The sequence below is a fragment of the Eulemur rufifrons genome, chromosome 19, assembly GCF_041146395.1.
Source record: "Eulemur rufifrons isolate Redbay chromosome 19, OSU_ERuf_1, whole genome shotgun sequence".
NCBI lineage: Eukaryota > Metazoa > Chordata > Mammalia > Primates > Lemuridae > Eulemur > Eulemur rufifrons.
Genome location: NC_091001.1, coordinates 41552699 through 41565601, shown reverse-complemented (window position 1 = coordinate 41565601; position 12903 = coordinate 41552699). Strand labels below are relative to the sequence as shown.

The 12903-nt window shown below is 35.3% G+C and overlaps 1 protein-coding gene across 1 annotated transcript in view; it reads left to right on the top strand.

Moving 5' to 3' along the window:
• The window catches only part of EIF5B (eukaryotic translation initiation factor 5B), a 62796-nt gene that overhangs the window by 16687 nt on the left and 33206 nt on the right, over positions 1-12903 (top strand). The window contains exons 2-6 of the mRNA XM_069494704.1: positions 6083-6208; positions 6313-6397; positions 7148-7823; positions 8970-9187; positions 9557-9707. Coding sequence (XP_069350805.1) covers positions 6083-6208; positions 6313-6397; positions 7148-7823; positions 8970-9187; positions 9557-9707 — 1256 coding nt within the window. The remainder of the gene's footprint in view (positions 1-6082; positions 6209-6312; positions 6398-7147; positions 7824-8969; positions 9188-9556; positions 9708-12903) is intronic.

The window sequence follows — 12903 nt, the reverse complement described above, 5'->3', positions numbered from 1 at the left end:
CTTAAACTTTTATTTGAAGATAATTGTAGATTCACATGCAGTTGTAAGGAATATTGCAGAGAGATCTGTGTGCCCTTTACCCAGTTTACCCCTATGATAACATCTTACAGAACTGTACTAAAATGTCAGGACCCAGATATTGGCATTGATACAATCCATTGATCAGGTTTGCCTGGTTTCATTTGTACTCGTGTGTGTGTGTGTGTGTGTGTGTGTGTATGTATTTAGTTCTATACAGTATTATCACATGTGTAAGATTGGGTAATTCTCCCACAATCAAGATGTAGAACATCACTGTAAGAATTACTCATGTTGTCCATTTGTAACCACACCCATCTTCCTCCTGGACACCCTCCCTCCCCTGCCTGTCCCTAACCCTTGGTAACCACAAATCTGTTCTACATTTCTAAAATTTTGTCCTTTCAAAAATGTTGTATTAATGGAATCATGTATGTAGCCTCTTGGGGTTGGCCACTTTCTACTTGGCATAATTCTCTTGAGATGCCTCCAAGTTGTTGCATATATCAATAGGTCATTCCATTTTAATTGCTGAATAGTATGCCATGAAACGAGAGTAAGCCACAGTTTGTTCAACTATTGACCTTAAAAGGACTCGGGGTTTGGTTCCAGTTTTTGGCTATTGCAAGTAAAGTTGCTACAAACATTTGTCTACAAGTTTCTCCATGAACATAAAATTTTGTTATTTAGGGATAAATGTGCAACAGTGCATTTGCTGGATTATACGGTAAGTATATTTTTAGTTTTACAAGAAACTGATGTAATATATTCCAGAGTGGCCATGCCATTTTATATTTCTAGTAGCAGTGTATAAATGATCCAGTTCCTCTATATCCTTATCAGTATTGGTTATTATCACTATTTTTGTGGGAGGAGGGCATTCTGATTGGTATGTAGTGATATCCCATTGTGGTTTTAATTTGTATTTCACAAATACCTAATGCTGTAGAATGTCTTTTATTCATTATCTGTATATACTCTTCATTGGATTGTCTTTTCATGCCTTTTGCCCATTTTCTAATTGGATTGTTTGGATTTTACTGTTGAGTTTTGAGAGTTTTTAATGTATTCTAGATATTAGTCTGTTTTCAAGGATGTGACTTGGGAAATATTTTCTCCCACTTTTGTAGATTGCTTTTTCATTTCCTTCACATGATCTTTCACACAGCAGAAGTTTTAAGTTTTGATGAGTTCCTTTTTTTTTTGGATTATGCTTTTAATTTCAAGTCTTAGCTCTTAGTGCTAGATCCTGAAGATTTTCTATTCCTGAAAGTTTTATGTTTTTATGTTTAACTTAAACATGTATCTTGAGTTCTCTCTTGTGTAAGAAGTGAGATTGAGGTTCATATTTTTGTGTGTATCAATGTCTGTTTGCTCCAGCACTGTTTGTTGAAAAGGCTAACCTTCCTATATTGAATTGCCTTTGTACCTTTTGTCAAAAATTAGTTGGCCATACTTCTGTGGGGCTATTTTTAGGTTCTCTCTTCTATTCTCTGGATCTATGTCTTTTCCTTTGCCAGTACCATACAGTTTTAGTTATTGTAGCTATATGTTAAATTTTGAAATCTGGTAAAGTGGTTCTTCCCATTTTATTCTTTTTTCAAAATTGTTTTAAGCCATTCTAGTTCCTTTGCCTTTCCACATAAATGTTAGAGTAACCCTGTCTATATGGGTTATATCTCAAAAATCCTGCTGGGATTTTTATTGGAATTGCGTTACATCTATATGCCATTTTGGGGAAGATTATTGTTTATTGTGTTGGGTCTTCTAGTCCATGAACATGGTATGTCTCTCCATTAATTTAGGTCATCTTGGATTTCTTTTATCAGCATTTTGTAACTTTCCATATAAAAATCCTATACACATTTTGTTAGATTTAACTGTTTTATTTTCTTTGGAGTGACTGTGTGTGATATGATGGCTTTCTCCCCTCAGTTTTTTAAAAATAAACTTTAATTTTCAGAAGTTTTAGATTGTGAAGATAATGCAGAGTCTCCGTATACCCCATGCCTGGTTTTCTCTATTATTAATATATTAGCATGGTACATTCGTTGCAATTAAGGAACCAATATTGGTATATTATTAACTGAAGTGCATACTTTGTATAGATTTCCTTAGTTTTAATCTGTGGTCCTGTATCTGTTCCACGATCGTATACAGGACACCACATTACATTTAGTAGTCATTTCTCCTTAGGTTTGTCTTGTTGGTGATAGTTTCACAGATTTCAACATATTACTGATGTCAGTGTTGATCATTTGGCTGAAGTAATGTTTGTCAGATTTCTACACTGTAAAGTTACTCTCGTTCCATGTTGTGATCTTTGGAAAGAAGTCACAATACACAGCCCATACTTTAGGAGTGGGAAATTACTCCGTGAAGGTGGAATTCTGCAAAGTTTATTTAGCTTTCTTCTGCACACATTTATCTGTTCTCCAGTTTTTTCTTTAATCATTTATCTCTATGAGTATGGACTTCTGGAAATTATTTTATACTTTCGCTTATAATTTAAAATTTAATACTGTTATTTAATTTGTTCCTCTAATTAATAAATTTATTGCTCCCATTGACCACTGGAAGCTGTTCAGTGGTTCATACATCTTTTTGTTAAATACTCAACATTGTGTGTGTGTTTGGGTTTTTTGTTTACTTTTTACTTTTTTTTTTTATAGAGACCCTGTGTTGCTCACACTGGTCTTGAACTCTTGACCTTGAGCAATCCTTCCACAATCCTTCCACCTCCCAATGTACTAGGATTATAGGCGAGATACCTAGCCTGTTTTGGACCTTTTTTTTGGGTTGTTTTTAAATCACTTCCTTATTTTCTGGCTCCTGGTTTATTTTGTCTATGTCCTGCCCCAGTAGAATTGGCCATTTTGCTTTCTCACTAGCAGTTGGTTTTGTCAGTTTCTTGGATTTTCGCCATTCTGATAGGTGTGTGGTGCTATTTGCTTGTTTTAATTTGGATTTCCCTAATGATACATGATGTTGAGCATTTTTTTTTTAATTCACTTCCCCCCCCCCCCCCCGTTTCTGTATCTTTTTGGTGAGGTGAGTGTTTAGATCTTTGGCCCATATTTTAATTGCGTTGTTTTTGTTAAATTTTAAGAGTTCTTTATACATTTTGCATACAGGTCCTTTAGCCAGTAGTGTTTTGCAAATTTCTTCCCAGTCTGTCATTTGTGTTTTCATTTTTATACCAATACCCTTCTCAAAGCTCTATTTCTGGGCTGCCTGTTCAATTCCATTGATCTGTATGTCTGTTCTTACACCAATACCACTTGATAGTAGCTTTATAGTAAGTCTTAAAATTGGGTAATGAGTTCTCCAGCTTTGTTCCTTCTTCACTATTGTGTTGACTTATTCTAAATCTTTTGCCTGTCTACATAATTTGGAGGAAATACACATTGAAGGAACACATTAGAAACCTTTGAGGTTAAGAGTGTTCAGTCATACTGTATTTGATAAATTTCATAACTGTGTTTGAATTTTTCAAACAAGTAATTCAGAAACTAGATTCCCATTTTCTAGGAAAGCAGTGTAATATGGTGTCAGATTTGGGCTTGAATTCTTGGTGTACTTTCTAGTTGGGTGATCTTCTGTAAATTATTTATCATCATTAAGCTTCATTTTATAGAATTGTTATGAGTATTAAGTGACAATATACAGTATGTTTAGTGGTTGGTCAGCACAATGTCTGACTTATACGATAAACACTCAAAAACTTTATCTTTTATGGTTAAGATAAAGCCTTTCAGAAGAAGCCTTTCAGAAGTAACAGCATTCAAATGTAGTCCTATATACAGTTACCGTAGAGATGTTTGTTGATGAATACTCCAGAAATATAGCCAGCCACAAGAAGATTCTTTGAGCTGTTTTGATGATGCAAATATAGTTTGGGCGAGGGCTGACAAATTTTTAGAAGTGAGGTGCCAAGCTTCAACCTTCCTTTACACCCACTTCTTAGAAGCTGCTATAGTATGAGATGTTCGCAGAGATGCCTTTGGGAATACTCCTGGGAGATATTTGGGCAGACTTAGCATCTTTTTACCTGATGAGACCTAAGAATTGTCCGTGATTTTTTTTTTCTATTTGCTTTCTTTTTTTTGAAAAATTTTTTATTTTTATTTTTAAAAGCACAGCAATAAAATTTTAATGGAATAGCTTTGGCCCAAGCAGGGGCAGTTCCCAGATGTCTCAGGATGTATGTGAGCCTACTCCTTTATATGCATCCAGTCAATCACTTAAGTGTTGCTGATGTGATCCCTTAGTATTTGACTCACATCTTGCCTGCCACTGATACAAGTCAGGTGCTTATTGTTTCTCATCACAGTTACTACAAAAGCTCCCTAACTGGTCTCCCTGCTTCCTGCCACTGGTCATGATTCAGTCCTGCCACTCATACATAGCAGAGGTAGCATTCTAAAAATGCAAATTTGATTATGTCAGCAGCGTTAAGAGCTCTGACTATGGAATCAGGCTTCCTGGGTTCAAATCCCAGGCCTGTTTTTTGTGATCCTGGCAAATTCTCTGTGCCTCAGTTACTTCATCTGTAAAGAAAGAAGAAAGAAGAATGACAGTGTTCAGGTCTGGTGCACAATCACCTGGAAATATTGCAAAAAATACACTGCCTAGCTTCCACCCTCAGTTTCTGGTTCCCTATATCTTGTATGGGGTCAAGAAATAAATAATGCACAGAAACTTCTTAGATGGTTGACATACCCTTCTGTAAGCCCTCTTGAGGTACTTTGTTGCCTTTAGGTTTTTGTACTTACTGTGTCTGATATGTGTTACCCCCTTTGCCTGGCTACCTTCTGCTCTTCTTTCAGTACTTTGCTCAAGGCTGCTCTTTTGCAAAGAAGCTTCCCATTTCTGGGAATGACTTTCCCATTTTTCGATTTGGTGCTGTAGGTAGTCACCACCAACACTGCAGCAGTTGAGTGTTAAACTGTCTAAAATATCGGACGAGATGGAACACATTTCAGTTCTGGCCAACTATTTATAAAAGCATTAAAATTCTTTTACTTGGTAGCACTTAGCATTTTGCAATTTATGGTTTACTAATTTGCTGTCTGTCTCCCCTGCTAAGCTCCTTGAAGATAAATTCTATATCCTCAATTCTATATCTTGCTATATAATCTTTTAATTGTATTTATCATATGGTTAGAAGTTATTTATTTCTCTTTAAAATTCTGCTTGCTGAAATAAAGCCATCTCTATATAACACATCCATCTGTAAGGGCCATGTTTCACGAGTTGTTTTCTTGTGTCATTCATTTGGATTCATCTACATTTGCTACTGGGCATTTCAGACTGACTGACCTCCTTGGTTTTCTGTAGGTTTTAGCTGGAACTCAATTTGATTTACTCCACATAATATTGGTAGATGAGGACAATGTGAGATGGAACCAGAAATGAAACCAGAAATATGAAAGATTTGTGAGCAGGTTTGGTTCTGGATTTTTGGTTGTTTCATGTGTTTTATTTAATGAATCATAACTAATTCATTTAGATTTGAGTATATAGTCATGTTTTTCTCAAGGCATTCAAGCTTTGTGCATTTTACTTTTCCTGTCGATAAAATGAGGTAATAGACTAGATGATATCTAAAGTCCCTTCCTGCTCTAAAATTTCTCCTATTCCAAGTAAAAATGCACAAGGGTCCAAATATTTAGGTGGTGTTATCAATAGTCAAGAAATAAGACTTGTTTTATCTTTTAAGTTCTCTTCATTTTACAAATAACACTATTCAGACACATAAAAAAGTGTTGGTATCTACAAAAGTTATTTTCCTTTTCTTGATTACCCAGATTTTTTTAATGGGAGCTCTTTCATTATAGCTCTTTCCAGTTTGAGTGTAACCCAGAAGCTCATTGAAGGCGATGTAGGGAGGCTGATAGGTAGATACAGCTCCAGTTTTCATGAAAGAATTTGCCAAATGATTTTTCTCAGTGTGCTGCTAATGCACTAAAAAAGTTAAAATGATAAAAATTTCTATGAAACTGAATGGAATAGATTATTTTGCTCTTGAGTAACATTCAGGTTGTCTTTGTTTTCATTTAAGTGCCAAGGATGACATTGATCTTGATGCCTTGGCTGCAGAAATAGAAGGAGCTGGTGCTGCCAAGGAACAGGAACCTCAAAAGTCAAAGGGGAAAAAGAAAAAGGAGAAAAAAAAGCAGGACTTCGAGTAAGTGTATTTTAAATATATTTGATTTTTTTAATTAGTTTTGGTACTGGGTTCACTTAGTAAACTATACCAGTGCTTCAAAATGTATTTTAATCCTTTTCTAGTGAAGATGATATCCTGAAAGAACTGGAAGAATTGTCTTTGGAAGCTCAAGGCATCAAAGCTGACAGAGAAACTACTGCAGTGAAGGTGAAAGACAGATTGTAATTACCCATTCACGTCCCTTGTTCTATTCACACTTACTGGTGCTGGTTTTGGTAGCTGCATTTGGAAACTTTTGAGAAATGTACATATGTCAGTTAAAAATTTATATAAAATCTGGTGCCCCTTGGAAGGCTGAGGTAGAAGGATCCTTGGAGCCCAGGGGTTTGAGGCTGCAGTGAACTATGTGCTACTGCACTCCACCCTGGGTAACAGAGTGAGACCCCATCTCTTTAAAAAAAAATCTGATGCCAAAGGGAGAAATGGGAATGTAAAGGTATTTTATGGTATATTGCCTATTTGTAAAATTGGTGCATTTGAAAATATGATGAGATCCCCATCTCCACCTTCAATTCTCTATATTGTTTCTTTTTCATCCCTTGACTTTGGATAAGCCTCAAAGTAATGGAGAAATGATAGATATTTTTCATTCTTTCAATTTTCCTTTTAGGGTTTGTATGCCATTTAAAGAAGTTAGTAAATATATAGACTAGTGATTAGTGCTTGTTTCAGAGCACCTGGATTCTGAAATTTGCAGTGAATGTGAGATGTGTCTGAGTCCAAGGCTGCTTTGTAGTGTTTGGTTGAGTTATATATTCTTGTAAAAAAGACTCTTTTGAGATTATTTTGAGAGGTTTTTTTAATGTTTGCTTAACCATGTGATTCTGAGTGGTTTCATTTATTTTTAAAAAATGAAATATAATTCTGTTAATATTTCTAACAATGGAAACTTTTTAGCCAACAGAAAACAATGAAGAAGAATTCACTTCAAAACAAGATAAAAAAAAGAAAGGACAGAAGGGCAAAAAACAGAGTTTTGATGATAATGATAGTGAAGAATTGGAAGATAAAGATTCAAAATCAAAAAAGACTGGAAAACCAAAAGGGGAAGTATATTCTGGGAGTGATGATGATGATGATTTTAATAAACTTTCTAAAAAAGCTAAAGGGAAAGCTCAAAAATCAAATAAGAAGTGGGATGGTTCAGAAGAGGATGAGGGTAACAGTAAAAGAATTAAAGAACGTTCCAGAGTAAATTCTTCAGGTGAAAGTGGAGATGAATCAGATGAATTTTTACAATCTAGAAAAGGGCAGAAAAAAAATCAAAAAAATAAGCAAGGTCCTAATGTCGAAAGTGGGAATGAAGATGATGACTCTTCTTTCAAAATTAAGACAGTGGCTCAAAAGAAGGCAGAAAAGAAGGAGCGCGAGAGAAAAAAACGAGATGAAGAAAAAGCAAAACTACGGAAGCTGAAAGAAAAAGAAGAGTTAGAAACAGGTAAAAAGGATCAGAGTAAACAAAAAGATTCTCAAAAGAAATTTGAAGAGGAAGCTGTAAAATCCAAAGTGACTCTTGATACTGGAGTAACCCCTGCTTCTGAAGAGAAAGGAGAGATTCCCACAGCTGCAGAAGGTTGGTAATACTATAGAGGAAAGAGCAAAAGGGTTTTTTGATTTCTACTTAATCTAAATTGTGATCATTATGCCACAAAGTAATTTTGTTATTTGTCTTTGGTTATAAAGGTACTTTATTGTAAGAAGCCGTTAAAAAAATTACATCTAAGTACTCTTTGACTTGATTTTTATCATTAAACATTTACATATACAGCATAAAATATCTTATAAATGTTTTATGTACAGACTGGAATTTTTATAGAATTTCACGGTGAAAACTTGCTGTTGATAAAGACTGGAAGTTGTCTGACAAAAAACTTTTTTCTTTTGATAACTCAGTGTCAAATAATATCTTCGAATTCTTTTTTCCCCCGTCTTTAAACACCCAATTCAACCTATGAAATTCATAATAGAGAGATATGTTTTCATGAAGTTGTTAACACTGATAGTGTGTTTAACCAAAAAACTTAACATACTAAAATTAGTTAACATCTTTTAAGCAATAATGAGCCACGTTTTTGTGCCAGAACCAGTTAGGAAAAAAATAAAAGTTCTATCTAATTCCCTTATTTAGAACATACCTCTTTTAAACACTGTAATTTTTATTATCTGGACATCTTTGAGGAGAAACACCCTTAGAGTAGCTTTATAGCGTCTTTTTAATTCTTTAAAATTTTGGGGGTATAATTATCTATATTTTTGTGTTTTAGTCTCCTAATATTCCTTTAAAATAGACATCGTTCTCATCATCCCTATCTTACAGAACTGAAACTAGCTATAAAACTTAGGTGGGAATTAGTTTCATTCTATTCAGTAGAACTTAGGCATCTGTAATGTGCCAGCTGCTCTGCCCAGGTACCATGGATTAAGAGATACATTAGATACAACATTGGCCTTTCACTGCTGACAGGATCTTTCTGTTTTCTTATACTGGTCAGCATGACTCAGACCAACACCAGCACTGTAAACTTCTTAGGAGGCCAACCATGGGTTATTCTGAGCTGTTTTGTACTCAAGTGGTCAGGATGCCTAGAGACCCTAGCCTGCTACTGGCATCGGCCTTGCCCCATTATAGTTGTTGAATTATGGCTGGGTTTTGCTCGTCATTACTATAGGAATGACTTTCTTTTTCTTTAAACATTTTGCTTCTCTTCTGTTTTGGTAGATGACAATGAAGGAGACAAAAAGAAAAAAGATAAGAAGAAAAAAAAGGGGGAAAAGGAAGAAAAAGAGAAAGAAAAGAAAAAAGGACCTAGCAAAGCCACTGTTAAAGCTATGCAAGAAGCTCTGGCTAAGCTTAAAGAAGAAGAAGAAAGACAGAAGAGAGAAGAGGAAGAACGTATAAAACGACTTGAAGAATTAGAAGCCAAGCGTAAAGAAGAGGTATGTTTTTGTGAAGTTGCTAATACTGATATTATGTTTAGCCTAAAATATATAAAATCTGTTTCCTATAAAATATCTCTAATCTTCTAATTCTAAAAATTTCATAGTTGTATGGCAATTCAATTATCTTATTGTTCTGATATAAATAATATGAAGAGATACAGAAAATCTTAATTTACTCATGTACAACTAGAAGTTGCTTATGTATCATTGCCAATAATCTAATGTGATAATTAATAATCATGCAACATTTAAAATATTTTCATTTGGAATCTCTTAGCATACTTTGCATGAAAATTGGATTGTTTACATTTAAATTTTATAATTCATTAAGCTAATACAATTTTTGTCTGACCTATTCTTTCATAGGAACGATTAGAACAAGAAAAAAGAGAAAGGAAAAAGCAAAAAGAAAAGGAAAGAAAAGAACGCTTGAAAAAAGAAGGGAAACTTTTAACTAAATCCCAGAGAGAAGCCAGAGCCAGAGCTGAAGCTACCCTTAAACTTCTACAAGCTCAGGGTAAGTAGTACTACTCTTAGTTAACTGAACAGTCTGGATGTTTCTCTCATGCAGTTGTGTCTCTCTAATGTTCAGAAGGAGAATTGGATTTGAACCAGAAGAAGAATTTCTATGAAAATGCTGTAAAAAAGTTTAATATAAATGTAAGGAATGGGTATGTAATTTTACTGTTTAAGAAGATGATTTCTACACTAGGACAAATATTTATGTATAAACGATAGTATGTCTATAAATAAGTTCCCCCTAAACAAACAAAAATAGAGTTAATAGTAAAATAAGAGTCTATGTAGCTGTCAACCAGTTTCAACAATTGTCAACATTTGCCATTCTTATTTTGTACCCTTCATCCAGTTTTTTTCCTGGAGTATTTTAAAATGAATCCAAGATAGCATATTATTTTGCCCACAAATACTTTAGTGTGTATCTAATAAATAAGGATAATTTACTTTTTAGAATTAGTACATATTACCACATTTAACAAAGTTAACTAATTGATATCATTTGATTTTCTCTCCATGTTTATTAATAATATTTCCGGCCGGGCGCGGTGGCTCACGCCTGTAATCCTAGCACTCTGGGAGGCCGAGGCGGGTGGATCGCTCGAGGTCAGGAGTTCGAGACCAGCCTGAGCAAGAGTGAGACCCCGTCTCTACTAAAAATAGAAAGAAATTATATGGACAACTAAAATATATATATACAAAAAATTAGCCGGGCATGGTGGCGCATGCCTGTAGTCCCAGCTACTCGGGAGGCTGAGGCAGTAGGATCGCTTAAGCCCAGGAGTTTGAGGTTGCTGTGAGCTAGGCTGACGCCACGGCACTCACTCTAGCCCGGGCAACAGAGTGAGACTCTGTCTAAAAAAAAAAAAAAAAAAAAAAAATAATATTTCCCATTTATCTTAGTAGTGTCTTTGCTCCATTGAGAAGAATATTTGGCGACCTCCCTTAATTTCCTGTTTCTGTATTCCACAGATTTTTATATTACAGTCTTTTTAGTGCTTACGCTATAATTATATCAATAGCTACTATTTATTGTGTAAATATTAATAGTATGTAACTTATGCTACAATGAACCCCCCCCTTTTTTTTTTTAACGGTAGAAACAGCCTTTATTGGTTGCAATGCGAAGTGCAAGAGGAGGGCATAGGATAGGACAGCTCCCGCTCCTAGGGCGGCGTCCGTCGTCCCTGCTGCCACCCTCGGAGTACAATGAACCTTTGACATTGTCTATTTTTTACTCATAAAAATCTTACAGACATTTTTATTACCGTCATATAGATGATGAAATGGTGAATCAAGGAGTTTAAACAGCTTGCCCAAGGTTCCAGAGCTGAAGTATAGACTACCTCTTTATTATACATTATATGTTCAGATAGGAGTAGTAGCTATAGAGAAACACAGTACTTAGAATTTCAGAAAGTTATATTTTTATAGCTTTTTTTTTTTTTTTGGAGACGGGCTAGAATGCTGTGGTGTCAGCTTAGCTCACAGCAACCTCAAACTCCTGGGCTTAAGCAATCCCTTTGCGTCAGCTTCCGAGTAGCTGGGACTAGACTACAGGCCCACACCACCAGGCCTGGTTAATTTTTTCTATATATTTTTAGTTGTCCAGCTAATTTCTTTACATTTTCAGTAGAGATGGGATCTCGCTCTTGCTCAGGCTGGTCTCAAACTCCTGACCTCAAGCGATCCTCCCGCCTTGGCCCCCCAGAGTGCTAGGATTACAGATGTGAGCCACTGTGTCTGGCCTTATAGCTTTTTAAAAAATAAAATGAAGTACACTTTTTTTTTTCTTTTGGGAGACAAGGTGTCTCACTCTGTTGCCCGGGCATGTCATCATAGCTCACTGCAACCTCAAACTCCTGGGTTCAAGCAATCCTCCTGCCTTAGCCTCCTGAGTAGCTGGGACTACAGGCATGTGTTACCACGCCTGGCTAATTTTTTCTTTTTATAGAGACAGGATCTTGCTATATTGCTCAGATTTGTCTCAAACTCTGAGCTCAAGCAGTTCTCCTGCTTTGACCTCCCAAGGTGCTGAGATTACTGATGTGACCCACTGCCCCGACCCTTAATGTTTTCTTTAAATGGTCATATAATTACTCTAAAAAATGACATTAGCAACAACAAAACAAACACTAACACTCTACTTATTTGAATTGATTAAGTTATAATTTTGGGGGCTATTAAAAATGACTTTCATGTGGGTGCGGTAAATTCACCTAGTCCAGTGTATCTTAGAAGAGGGTCCTAGAAAAACTCCTTTAATGAATTGAAAGATTTGATTGAATTCACCCCATCAATTACAGCATTATTGATTTATTAAGGGCCTACCATATATAAGATGTTGTGTATATCTGCATACAAGGTGATACTTTTAAAATCTTATCTACAGATGTGACCGTGCTGTTCATTTGTGCTAATTATTAGGTTATTAAGTATGAAATGTCTGATTTCTTTAGGTACTACGACAGTTGATATCTGTGCCATTTCACTTTGATTCTTCTTGTTTTATTTTTATTGTGAAGGTACAGCCTCATTCTTTCAAATGCACGTTTTGGCTTGTGATTATCTTTCAAATTTTTTTTAGAGCAATTTTTGTGAAACCATGGATAAGTCAAAAATTCTAGTTATTTTCAAATATGAGTTCTGTTGTAGAACCAATGCAGTGCAGACAGCTCGAAATACCAACGAATTGTTTGGGAAGGACGTGGCTAATGATTGCACAGTATGTTGATGGTTTGAGAAGTTCCATTCTGGCGATTTTAATCTTGAAAATGAGCCACATGGGCAACCTGAGACCAAGGTGGATAATGATGAGCTGAAAGCTGTAGTGGAAGCGAATCCATCTCAACCCTATGTGTGAATTAGCAGCATGGTTTGATGTTTTGATATGGAATCAGACATTTCATATTCAATGACCTAATACAAATTTTTGGTAAGGAGATTTTTTGATTCAGCCACCCTCTGAATTACGAAAAGTTCAAAATTTGAGAGTGTCTGAATTCATACTTTTTCCTCTAGTGTTCAAATCCTGGCACAAGTGTGAGCAAAGACTATTTCTAAATTCAATATTCAAAACTTAGTATAATTAATAATTATCACATGTAAAGACAGATGTCTCCATAGACTTCACTGTACTCTGACATTGGTTACAGATTTACTAAGTAAAAAATCTGTACTTTTTTTACTTAGCATTT